Source organism: Fistularia commersonii, chromosome 11, assembly GCF_037954325.1.
Source record: "Fistularia commersonii isolate RoL2024-O1a breed Wild chromosome 11, RoL_Fcom_v1.0, whole genome shotgun sequence".
In the NCBI taxonomy this organism is placed as follows: domain Eukaryota; kingdom Metazoa; phylum Chordata; class Actinopteri; order Syngnathiformes; family Fistulariidae; genus Fistularia; species Fistularia commersonii.
Genome location: NC_141294.1, coordinates 4,775,036 through 4,788,834, shown reverse-complemented (window position 1 = coordinate 4,788,834; position 13,799 = coordinate 4,775,036). Strand labels below are relative to the sequence as shown.

The 13,799-nt window shown below is 37.3% G+C and overlaps 1 protein-coding gene across 3 annotated transcripts in view; it reads right to left on the bottom strand.

Annotated features, from left to right (window-relative positions):
- Positions 1-13,799, bottom strand: part of LOC147229270 (zinc finger protein 236) — a 49,876-nt gene that overhangs the window by 7,249 nt on the left and 28,828 nt on the right. For 2 of the 3 annotated variants that reach the window (XM_086154597.1, XM_086154596.1), the window contains 8 exons: positions 12,594-12,825; positions 12,320-12,511; positions 11,457-11,615; positions 5,554-5,699; positions 4,921-5,049; positions 4,285-4,479; positions 2,361-2,490; positions 1,826-1,999 (listed from right to left, as the gene is read on the bottom strand). In XM_086154597.1, the coding sequence (XP_086010723.1) occupies positions 1,826-1,999; positions 2,361-2,490; positions 4,285-4,479; positions 4,921-5,049; positions 5,554-5,699; positions 11,457-11,615; positions 12,320-12,511; positions 12,594-12,825 (1,357 nt within the window). Of the gene's footprint in view, positions 1-1,825; positions 2,000-2,360; positions 2,491-4,284; positions 4,480-4,920; positions 5,050-5,553; positions 5,700-7,301; positions 7,380-11,456; positions 11,616-12,319; positions 12,512-12,593; positions 12,826-13,799 lie in introns of all 3 variants that reach the window. The other variant, XM_086154595.1, reaches the window with a different exon arrangement.

Genomic DNA, 13,799 nt, shown 5'->3' with positions numbered 1-13,799 from the left:
CAATAGCTCAAACGGGCATCTTAACAGGCCCAAAATCATGTATGTGTGCATTTTGGAAAATTCTGACTTAAATATGGTTTTATTTCTATATATTGCTACACAAACAAATGATAATGGCAAATGGTGCTTCATTTACAAAGACCATTAGACCTTTCACCAGTATGCTGCGATTTTACTACTGCAGTAGTTACTACCAGTAATGCATTATGCTAAAATGGCATTTTTGCATAAGAGTTTATGTTTGGTTGGTATTGTTTTTGTCCACCTTTATGTATGTTTTAATGAATTGAGTGGCAAATCACCATGAAGAGAAGATGTGAGGAGCTGCAGCTGAGTTAGGAGTTAATAGTACAGTGTACAAAGGTGGCTAAAACATGAGTGGTGACTTTAGTGGCTTTATCTGTAGTGGTTGAAAGAGAAAGACATTAGGTTTATCTCTGAAAGGTACTGAGGTTATGAAGGGGAAGATGAAGTACACAGATGTGTGAATTATGTATGTGTGTAAAATGAGCCGCTTACGCAAAAGGTATGGCCTGTCATTTAAGTTCATATGCAAGTCAAGGCAGATGAGCAAGTACTTTTGGCCAGATAGTGTATGTTAATGTGAAGATGCAGTAAGTTCTACTGATTTAATGAACTGTGAATAAAATGCATTATGAATAAAATTGTGAATTTTGTAATTATTGTTACATCCTAAGCAAGTAGAGTGGACTTTGTTCAAGAACCTGGAGATCTATGTCAGTAACAATATGTCAGCGTGTTGAAATGTAGTCACATGCCGCAAAAAATGTTGTTAATCAATTATAAGCTTAGAAATGAATAAAATGTGCCGGTTCTGTTACGAACACTGACCAATAAACATCTTAACCAGTGATATTGTATACGTGGTTTTAAAGTAGAAAAACCAAAGCACATTTATCAGAATAAGTGTCCTCTTCAGGTCATCTTTCAGTGTTGTGACAGGATAGGCGGAGAGTGTACAAGCTTAAGACTGTACCATGGGCCGATACTGCCAGAAGTCAGGAGGTTAGATATCAACATTCAGAACATGAATATCAGAGAAGAAGCTGTGCTCTCCCAACTTCATATGAGCATTCTTTTCTTTAGTTTTCTTGTTGAATACTATCATTTCGTCCTCAGAATGGAGGACGCATACATACATACATACTAATGTGCATGTATGTGTGTGTGTTTGTGTATACAGGTATATGTGTGTGCGTGTGCATGCATGTAAGGATTTTGTCAGGAAAAGTACACATAACTCACTTCACTCTAAGAAGAAAGCATCATCAAAGTAAAATATCAAATTCTTGTAATTTAAACAAATACAAACTATTAGTGGAAAGCCATATTTTCGTTGATTCAATATCTGAATGTTGCCTGATGGAAGAGATGGATTAGGATTTCCAACCTTCCAAAATTAAAAAAAAAAAAAACAACAAAAAAATAAACATTCATTAATTGTCTTTGAATAGTCTTTGAACGTGCAACTTAAAATAATTCCTAACACTGTGTATGTACTGAAGAGTTCAAGTAAGTACGTAAGCTTCAAAAAACGTCTTAATATAAATGTGTTTGCCTGTGTAGCCAAAACATAATGTGGATGTACATTGACTCTTTAACTGTACTTACTCCAAATAAAAGTGAAGTTTTGCTAAAATTGAACTGTATGTTGGATGACATAGAAAGAAATTGTGAATTTAAAAGCATCTCCCACATTGTGGTCCCAGGGAGATGTTTGATGAGTGAGCACTGACCATAATACACATTCACAGCCCTCTCTTTGAGTGTTCGTGTGTAAGTGCATGACCTGTCAGGTGCTCACCATAGCCATGGGATCTCTTCATGTGGTGCTTCATGTTGCTCTTTTGAGTGAACCTGATGCTGCAAACCTCGCACTTGAAGGGCTTCTTCCCAGTGTGTTTGACCATGTGAACCTGCAGGGCACTCTTCTGGTTAAAGGCCTTATCGCACTGACTGCACTTAAATGGCCTCTCCCCTGGGGAAAAAAAAGCCCCATATTAATGCAATGATATTGCTAGATCATCATTAAACACAGCACTATCGTGAAATGTATCAAATATTTGTAATCCAGGGTCCTATTAGTACTAGAGATATGCGAGAGAAAAAACAAGAAGTGTGCCTTTATGTCACCACTGGGTACTGCTGATTGTTGTTTGGTAGTTTGAAAGGAAATGAGAGTCAGCTGTGTCAGCAATAATTGTGGTCGGACATGGAAGCCTCTTTTGACTTAAAAAATTTGAAGACTACAGCAAAATTTAGATATTTTAGAAGTATTTTAGCTCATATAAACTGTTCAATATCTTTAACTGCACCAATATCTTTCATAGTCCTGTTACCTGTGTGTGTACGATTGTGTCGCTCCAGCTGGCTACGCTTAGCAAAAGCCTTCACGCAGGAGGAGCAGCTGAAGACCCTTGGTTTTTGTGAGCTGGGCGACGGCCCTGGTTGGTGAACTCGTTCATGTTCCTGGCAGACAAAAATGTTGTTTTTTTTACTTCACGGGTAAGAAGTGAGCAGACACGTCTCCATTTTACTTCCTTGAAAAAATATTCAGGAAACTTGGAAAAAACTATCCAACAATTAATTATGGATGATGCATGACTGACCATTGCTATACCTTAATACTGTTGTCTATAACATTGGTAGGTTTCACAGCTTTCAATATCAGCCAATTACGAAATTAACATTATTAATTTTATTACCACTGATATTAATGTTGAAAGAAAGAAACATTGCTAAGCATGTTTTGGCTTGAAATGATCACTGGTACTGTAAAGGTTAAAGTATTGTGGCCGAGTTATGTGACAGCAAGTCAAAACCATAAGACAGATGTAAGTTTAAAGCACTTGCCATAGCTTTCAAGTAGATTTCAATAACATAGATATATTAAAGTCATGGTAAAGATTTATCTGGAGAAAAGCCAATCAAATCTGGCAAACAAAAACACATTGATCTTTAAAATGTTGAATCAATATTCGGAAAAGGTTATCTGGGAGCAGCATGGGATATTTATTCACTGCTCAGCAGGAAATGTTGAAATTTAAGCAGTGACCCACCTTTAACACAAATACACATTGCAAAGGCCAAAGGGAAAAGAATAAACACATTGGGATAATATCAGAAAATTATTATTGATAGTCATACAGGCTTGACATTATAAGGCGTGTGTATCACAATTGTCTTAAGCAACCATGGGAACCATTAACATTCACACATTCAAACATTCAAATCAGAACTATGAACACGTCACACGAACTAACATGGTCTTTGTTGAAAGTTATTAAGCATAACAGCAATAACAACTTAAGTAAAAACATTGGTGAGAGAAATTTAAGGATTATAAAATTTGTTGTTGCCTGTCAGTTATGATGAGCTTAGCTGCTCCTTGGCGATACTATTTTGTATAAGAATGAACTACCAAAGCCCTGCAGAAAAGAAAATTATAATTTCAGAAGGTCAAGATTAAATTTTAAAATAACCAAAAGGAAACTTTTTATTGAAAAATTAAGGCTAAAACACTTTGACAGAATTGATAAACTAATTGAAGAAAAGAAAGAGACAATTTATTATTTTATTTCAAAAAAAAATCCCCACATTACCAAATCAATGTTTTCTTGAGGCAATTACTAAATTGTGTAATTATTTTTATTGTAGCATTTTTTTTTTTTTCAATCAAGAATCCTGTTTTAAATATCACACTAATGAGAAGCCAGGGGTCCTGGATTGGGTAAAGCCAAAAATGATCTGAGCTACATGCTCACTTTTACTTTTACCAAAAGTGAAAATGATTGGGGTTTATGAAATATGACGAAGTGGAAATGGCTTGTTTGAAAAGCCATAGAGTCCTTGTCCTTTCTCCTCCTGCTGTTTAGGTACTTGAGTGTCTGAACTACAGAAAGAGGTTCACCAGATGAGCAACCAACAAGGGTTTATTTTTTTAAATCCAACCCAGCAACAGAGCACCTCTCTATTTGTTTGTAGCTGTGAACGACAGTTTATAACCACTTGACAAAAGTAGCCTTATTTTTTGCTTCAAATAGTGGTGAGGCACTTCGACAATTGTGTCCCTATTTCCACAGATACTTTCTGGCAGAGACTCTGGTGAGAAAGAGATCTTATTTACTGTTTTGATGAACAGTTGCAATTTTTGCTTCACTCTTCCTCATTATATGCATTTGGCAACTTTGTGTACAAATGAACTTGCTTGTATTCATACCACAAGTATATGGAAGATTCTTGTCAGTGCATGTGTCTTTTTACCTTTAGATGTGTGGCTCGTTTAAAGGCTTTTTTACACACACTGCAGATGTGACAGCGGTCTTTGCCATGAGCTTGTCGACAGTGGCGGCGCAGTGCGTTGGCATTTTGGCACACTTGATTACAATCGAAGCACTGGTGCTGGTGATCAGTCTCATTATGGCCACTTTTCCTGGCTTTATGGCCATCACCTGTGATCTGCATAACACAGAAAGAGCAGGTTGGTGAGTAATATTTTCTTTCATAAAAGCCTGTCACTGTACAGTTACTTTGGGGCATTTTACATGCATGAAAGTGCTTTTGTATCTTTTCAGACAGCAGCTGAGATAATTTCATCATGTCAAGTCAAAGTCTCCTGCCCCATATTTCAAACCCGAAGAGAAATTGCATTTCTCTTAGACCCACAGCGCAGTAGTGGGAGAAAAAAAATATTTATCACAGAGAACAAGTTATGACAAAGGCAACAACATCACTGATTGAGTCCAAACAAAGGTAGGGTACAGCGAATCAATGTGTTTTTAAGTGACAGCAGTAAATTCTTGACAAATGTAATCCATCACAGAAGATTATCTTTTGGCTCAGTTCATCAATGTACATTTGCCAATGCCTGGATATCTTGCAGCTCATAGCTATATTTACATTGTATGCATTATCAGTTGCTCCATTGGTGGACTGGGAATGATGGCTGACCAGTATGACCTGCTGGCCTGAACTGGCTGGTGGTCCTGATAGGCTGGAATCATTCAGCACAGTAGGAAACGTTTGACCCTGTGAAAAGGAAGGAAAAACAAGCTCTGTAAAGGCCTCTCTATAATGTTCAGTCAAATGTATACAATCTTTTGATGATATAATAACCACTATAATTGACTGATATTGAAGCTCTGGGAATTAACTAAATACATTTCAGAAAGACATTTATACTACCACCACAGAAACCAATGTGAAATGAATATATCTCTAAAGATCAGTCAAGTCATAAAAAGTCTACAAAAGCATTTTAAAACATAATCAAATTAAGGTGCTGACACATTGCATAGTACTGGCTGCAAATCCAACACACTGACTAATGGCTAAAAAGCTCGGAAGGTTTAGAAAGAACCTGATTGCCTGTGAGCTTCCTGTTTCTGTATATAATGTTTGGTTTTTGATCACTTAAAGAGAAATACTCGTACATATTTTGACCACACATACTGTGAATAATATTGGTCATTAAAAAATCGTGATATTGTTAAATCACATTGTAATAGTGTGGTCTGTTTTGTTTTCCTCTACCTGTGCATTAAGACTTAGAGTTACACCGTCCAGCATGCCCTGTGCATCTGCTAAAGACAGAGTAACACTCCCATCACTGGCTACTCCTCCTGGTGACATCACTAAGCTCTGTGACGCAGAAGTGGTGCTTGGAGGTAGACTGGTGACTGAAAAGGAGAAAGAAAACAAAGTGCATGTTTGCAAATTAATTTTGACCATATTTTTTAGAGGGGAAATTTGCTTAATTATTGCTTGATTACATCACTGACAAGCATGATTTATGAGAGAGTCAAAATGGGCAGACCAGATATGCTTTCTCTTACATCTGTCTGTCCACTGTTAACATTTGCTAGTTGAAAGTAGGAAGGCTTCATATTTTACTCGGGATAATTTCATTTAGGAGAGCATGCTTGGGTATCATTACTATTATGGCAATGGTTGAATCAATCAACTAGCTATTCAACCAAAAACCAAAACCACAAGGAACTTGGTAAATGAACCAGCAAATTTTCAGTTAATAATTCTTTAAAGTAATGACTACCTTTTAGGATTTAAATTAATAAAGAAAAGAAAAAAAAAAAAAAAACAGAAACAACTTTGATGTTTGAATCCACAGATGAACATGTTGGATTGAGATTTTACATCCTGCAGTTAAAAGTTTTTTGGTGCTCACAACATGAATACATATACCGTATTTTCCGGACTATAAGTCGCGTTTTTTTTCATAGTTTGGCGGTGGGTGCGACTTATACTCTGGAGCGACTTATGTGTGAAATAATTGAGCTCTCTTGCTCTGATATGTGTGTGTCTGTGTCTGCGTGTGTCTTCAATATAACGTCGATCGTCACACACACATGCTAACCAATCAAAATTTAGCCAACAAATGCCAACCAATCAAAGCTTATCGCGGGCTATCGCGGGCTATCGCTTATCGCGGTGCTTGAACAACGTGCTGCCGGGAGAGGCTCGTCAACAGGACAGTAGCGTCTGCCAAGGAGATGAATATAAATGACTGCGGGAGGACCTTCCTGGTGTTACCGCTTCATGCAACGCAATCGCCTCTCTATCAGAGCAAGGACGCCATCCTGTCGGGATCCAAAAAGGCTGGAATAACAGGAACTGCAAGTGCGACTCTGACATGAGCGACGTACCAGTGGATGAGGAAGCGGCGCACTGTCTACCTTCGGAGTTGTCGGAGTTGTTCAGATGTGACACCGAAGAAGATTTCGTTTGATTTAATGATTAAGAGTGACAGATTGTTTGGTTGTAGCATGTGCTATATGCTATCGTTATTTGAATGACTCTTACCGTAATATGTTACGTTAACATAGCCTACCAGGCACGTTCTCAGTTCGTTGTTTATGTGTCATATAGGCTATACTTGTTCAGCCTGTTGTTCTCTGTTCTATTTTCATTTTAAATTGCCTTTCAAGATGAAATGTCTATTCTTGGTGTTGGTTTTTATTAAATAACTCCCCCCCCCCAAAAAAATGCGACTTATACTCCAGTGCGACTTATATGTGTTTTCCTTCGTTATTACGCATTTTATGGCTGGTGTGACATGAACTCCAGAACGACCTATAGTCCGGAAAATACGGTACCCGAATTCTTGATCCATGGTGTCTAAAATAATGATAATATGTGAATTTGCTTTCACCATGGATGTGCTTTTATCATGGTTCTAATATTGAAAACACTGGCAGATATTTTATTTAAATAAAAAATTGACTCAGTATGGTTAATCAGTGAGAGCGGAGGTTGAATCGCACTTGTATGGAGCGATGGGAATTCTTCAGTCTTATCAGTGAAGGCGGAGATGCTCTGTGAAGCAGTGGGGATGTTTTCCACTTGAGTTGAGTGGGTAGAGTAATGAAGAGAGGGAGATGAGACTGAAAATTTGATTAAGCTTCTGGTTGACAAGCAAGCCAGTCAACAGAATAATCAGCATCTCTGACCAAACAAATCATATCGGCTCATTTCATAGTACACAAGACTCGTCACGTACTCATCTCTGCAATGTTTAAAAAATTTAACCAAGTCATCCATCATTATCCAGTACATTTTATAGCTGATAAAGTCTAAAGGAGAAGGAAAGATGTGGGTGATGCAAGAAAGTTTACTGGTCAGAAAATAAGATTTTCGAACCTCTCTGGGTCTTTTTAACCATATTTTGGGTTATTTTATTTGGCCATAAGACCATTTCTTTGATGACAGATATTTCTAAAAAGAAAAAGAAGGGTGATTTCAAAGTATAATTTTCAACTTGTGCTTCATTCCAGATAATATGTACATTAATCAAATCCAGTCAATGGACAATGGGATCCTTTTAGCAATTTTCAAAGAAGCCATTACTTGTGACAGCACTTATAAGATGTCTTGGAAACAAAGACACTAAGTGAAAAGAGCTAATATTAAATGCATATTTATACCTCTATGAATACAAAATGCCCCAAAACCACTGTATCTTGAGCACCTGGTAATTTTGAGTATATTGACCTGAACTTTACAAATAGCCATTGAATAAAAAGATTTTTGAATATCTGCATCATTTATCAAGAAATTCTATGAACAGACTATCTTGAAAAATGTATTAATAGTTCATTTCATTAAGATACATTTTCTCTGGCCTTTATCTGCAGCTTCAGTCAGCACTCTCTGCATTTCTATAATTTTTGTGTTGTTCTTCTGCACTTTTTCACGTAATACATTATATGGTAGCCTGAAAAAGGTTAAGGAATTATCACCTTGTTAACCAACAAAATGGAAGACAAGCTCTGTTCGCTGTGTCCGACAGTCACACATGTATATGTCTGATAGAAAGTAAAATAGTAAAAGGAAATCCAATAAGTGGGGCCAGATGCGCCAAACACGGAATGCCACTCTGGACTGATGTGAATCAATGCACCCCAACTAAGGTCTTCAATAGATTGCATAATCCTATATGAGGAGCTTTCATGCCAAAACGAATTCATTAAATAACAAGAAGTATTTACAATCCTGTATGAGGAGCTTTCATGCCAAAACAAATTCATTAAATAACAAGAAGTATTTTCCTTCTAGTGCTAAAACTGTAAAACTGACCAACCGTTTGCATCTCCTGTTTACATTGTCAACTAAATGAAAGGGTTTTGAACAGGAATTAACATTTGAACTTGAGAGAACCAACAGCAGTTTTTAGGTAGATGCATTGTTTGAACCATCCCGTCAGGGTTGAGTACAGCCTAGTCACATCAGGGAACAGGGCAGTTCCTTACACATAGACTGAGTTCCTGTGGTATTTATCCCAAAAAGTAAAAAAGTATGAGAGGAAGGAAAACCAGAAGAAAATGTTAAAACAGACTAGTGTATTAAAACTGGTTTGTCTTTCATGTTTCATTATCATTGACTTCCTTGCGTATTATGACAAATTGTTAGATGTTATTGAATATAGTTGAGTTAGGGTGGCTAAGCAACAACTGGAATGAGCTGTTTACTGAATAGGTTTACTGTTTCCACTGCAAAAAAACAGCTGACACCTAGTATCTAAACGGTTAAATGAAAATCACCCATTATTGAAATTTGTTAATTTGCACATTTGTAATATTGCACTCATATCATGGATGGATATCCATCAGGGTACACAGTCATATCAGGTCATATGGAGGATGGGGGGCTTTGTAGAGGTCACATTACTAGATAGAGGTCTGAAAAAACGGGCTGTTGTTTAAAGAAATGAGCAAGGGTCTCGATTCGCAGAGAGCAAGTCTTAAATGCTCTTGGTGTATTCACTAATGTTTGCTACAAGAATTTGTGCTTGTTATTGTCTGAATGTGTCACTATAGCGTCAATTTTTTATTGCTACAGCTGGCTTATTATGCTATAACTTTCATACCCCACTGCACCCTAATTATTTAAAGTGATATTTTATGGCTTTTGTTGAGCAGCAGTGGCCTCTGCTGATGTAGAGAATATTACAGGACACAGAGGAATAAGAGCATTCTAACACGAGGAGAGCATGTCAATCAAACTTATCGGTGGTCTCTTTAGAACAATCTTTCATATCTGGAACCACCATAATGCGTTTGGTCTTTGACAGTAGTTGCCATATGCTTGCATGACAAAGACTGAAAGCCTAATCTCTCAATTCTTCTCTCAAAAGTTTTTTTTTCTTTTTACCTCAGCAATGGCGTTCATACTGACTAATGATGTCCCTATTGAGCAATACATCTCACCGCTGTTAAATAGCTTAAGAATAGGCTTTGAGGAAATGTAACAGAAATAAAGACATTTTGAACATATGGTACACTGCACTGTTAAAATTATCTAGATGCAATGATAACAAGTTATATAAGCATGTGACTAGTTTCATTATGTGAATTGTTAAAAAGAGAAAAGCAGACAGTTCTTGTCAAAATCTTTTCGTGGCAACTGGACTTGAATATCTTTCCTTGAGGACGTTTCACCTCTCATCAGTGACTGAGGAAATGGAACAGAAATAAAGACATTTTGAACATATGGTATCAATAGTGCACTGTTAAAATAATCTAGTTGCAATGATAACAAGTTATATAAGCATGTGACTAGTTTCATTATGTGAATTGTTAAAAAGAGAAAAGCAGACAGTTCTTGAGAAAATCTTTTCGTGGCAACTGGACTTGAATATCTTTCCTTGAGGACGTTTCACCTCTCATCAGTGACTCTTTTTCAATTTCAGTTCTTCAAGTCCAGTTTTCACAAAAAGATTTCAACAAGAATTAATCATGACCTGAATCTCCACGGACAGATACAAGCCATGTTGTGTCATTTGGCAGGTGTTAATGTACCTTTCTGATTTTGGATCCTCACCATGAAAGAACAGGGTTTGAGAGGGGTGTATGAGAACAGAGAAGTTGTAAAAAAATATGAAGTATTCAGAGAGGAGTACTATTCAGTCAGAACTGTGCCTTTGAATATTCAAAGAAATATTGTGTGCATTTGGGTTAGGGACTGAGACCGGACTGCCAACAAACATGAGAATCTGCTTGCTTAAAATAACCTTTTGACAACGAATGAAATGAACACATCTCAGAATTACCAGTCAAACTAGGTAACCAACACCACGTAGACCCACATTTACAGTGAAATTAAAGAAGACACAGAACAGACTGCAATAGCCATAAATAAAATAAAAAACGCTAACACTAGGCTTACTTAAAGGAGGAAATAAAAGATACAGCGCATTAAAAATACAAAATAGAGTTTTTCTTTTACTCCGGCTCAAGTCAGATACTGGCATATGAACACTGTGAATGGCAAACAGGGTACGGTTTTTCTAGTTGGTGTGACAGAAAGCAAACAAGATTAAATGGGCCGATGTCTAAATAAATGACCCCTAATACACCGAGTGTCACGTTGAATTTTGAATGCCAAGGATATTACTGGAAACCATGTGATACTAACTAGTCAATCAGAACCAAGAAGGTAAAAGGGACTTTATATCCAAGTTCTGATATGGAGGTGCAAGTTGGGAGCAGTTTTGATAAAGAAAGAAGATTTTTTTGGAATTCAAAAGATTTCAGATAAGCTTATCATTGATTTCATTTACCTTGATTTCAGTGAACTGATAAGAAAAAATGTTCAAGCAAATTATACACCAGCTAGTGAGTAGTCGTGAAAAAATAAAAGGAAGCGGCAGAACTGCAAGAAATGACGGCAGGTTTATAGTTTGAGGAAAGGGAAGCTTTTTGCAGGGTTCTGATAACAAGACATCCACTATGTTTGAATTGTGAAAACAAACTCTTACAACCATTTATCACTTCTTGTCATAATTTTGTTGCCCACAGTTTAGAAGTATTTAGTATTATCTCGCTGTGACATGACAGTCATTCATATCAATAAAGCATAGTAGACAGTATGACTACTATATTGTCACTAATGAATGCAAATACAAATATGGGAGGTTTTACCAGCCATTCCAGTGTTGGCAGGACTCGGCGGTAGTAGGTGATCATTAGTGATGGTCAGGGTTGCATTAGTGGGCTGGCTTGTGAGTGGTGATGCCAGTCTGATGCTACCATTCATCTCTGCACCGTTAGGATTGCTATGCTGGGGAAGCAGATCTTGACCTTCATGGGTTTGGAGAAATCAAGAGAAAAAAATTAATGTCCGGACTTTGAGGTCATTGAATCACTAAGCAATTTACAATCTTCATGAAATGTTTGGCTGTTGAATGAGAATGTTCTGTGCTTCAAAGGGAAATTAATTCGTTTTACAAAAAAAGGAACATAGTGAATAGAGATTCACTTCCATTCAAATCTATAAGGTTATGGTTTCTAATAGGAATAAATAGGGAGCATTATTCTGTTAACACGCCTCTGAATCCATGGTGGTGCAAGTTTGCAAAAGAATTGTTGTTGGCTTTCTTTAAAAGGTGGAAATTCTTGACATTTTAATCAGCCATTGACATGCAGCTGCTTAATGGGGCTGAAACAAACCCCCCAAAATACTCTGTGGGTGGGTGAATTCTGTGCATTTTAACAGCTGCTCAATTTGTATTTTGATCAGGAAAGTGGTGACTTGTCATAAAGTGTATCCTTCATACTAATTACGAAGCCCTTTAATTTTCAGTTACTAAAAATGAAAGAAGGAAGGTTCGTAAATTATTGGTTGTTATATTTTTTGCCCTGTACCAGTCATAGTATTTCATCAATCAATCAACAGATGCATAACTATACCTTCAGGGACTTTAACCAGAGCTTGTTTTTTTTATTGGAAGTCTGCTTCCATTATCATGTAAAAATATGGCTAGTGTAGATGGGGCTGCTTATACCTGATATGGTGAGTGTGATCTCCTGAGGGTTTCCTGCTGCACTGTTAGAACCAGAAGCTGATGCCTGAGCTTGAACCTGGGCTAATGCGTGTGTCAGACTGGAATTGTTAATGGTCAGTGTGATCTCTTGACCGCCGCTGCCTCCGCCCACCAGGCCAGAACCGGCCATAACATGGCTTAAGTCCTGAGTTCCTGGGGGATTGGTGGGAAAACATGGATCAGCACAGAACAGAGGTTCTAGTTCAATTTACCCTGATAACTCTTTAACACTTACCAGCAGAATCTTGTTCAGAGAGGCCCGCCATTGTGACTTGAGCAGGTGCGATGGTTGAAGGTGGCAGAGTGAGGCTGGTCAACGGATGTATCACAACATTGGCAGACACAGAAGAGTCAGCAGTGGACAAGAGCTGGTTGCCAGAGTGGGGGACAAGGCCAGTGTCACCATTAAGGGCCTGGGAGAAAAGACCACTCTGTTGTAAGGTCTGCTGAAGGAGGGCAGGATCAATCTGGAAGAAAATGCAAAGTATTTCAGAGAACAGCGGGAGATGATGATAATGTGAGCGATGTTGAACAGATAATGTGATGAGCGTCATGTCCAAAAATCAGTGGAGAGAATAATTTTACATTCATATGTATTAAAAATCGTATTTTAACTTATTACAGTGATTGAAAAATCATTACGAGCATCCTTAATAGATTTTCTGAAACACATTTTTCTGTTCTGGTGGTGCTGCCAGATTAATTTCAGTACATGCATGCTCACAGAGGCTGTGGAGATCACATCCAAAATAATGTGAGCTCATAATATTCTCGAGAGAAGTGAAATAGACCGCAAAAGCAGCCGCCCATATGGAACCACCGAATCATATCATCAGTCATTTAGAATACACACTGACCAAAAAAAAGGGGGGGGGATAATAGAATATACCCAGTGCTGACAATAGTGTGAATATTTACAGGGATTCTCAACAGTAAAGTGGGTGATAAATCAATTTATCCAATCTAAAAAAAATGTTACTGACTTCAGTGGGAAATATTAAAATCTTTTGCTCTAAAGAAGTTGCTAAAGTGTCTACTGCACAAATTTGACTTTAGAATAATGTGTCCTTTTGACATAGGGAATTAATTATAACTAGACACTCGATTAATTAAACATATTCTTCTTTCTTTGTACAAGTAGAATAGAATGCCTACTGTGCACTTGCTTAGTTGCACTTGCACAATACAGGGGGAATATCAGTAAACAAATGAAGCTAGTGGGATTGATCCAGTAAATAAATCCAAGGTGTATGCAGTCATCCCATAAGCCTTTTGGGCTGTGCAAGGATGGCTCAGTTCAATAAGGAATAGAAAACAAATTAATATTAAGTTTAAAGGCTTTCATTGAAAGAGATGCATCCATATTTCTTCTTCTAAGTTTAATTATATAGCATTCAGTAATTTTTAAAGCTTTTTTCCAAGGCGATAAACAGTGTAAAAT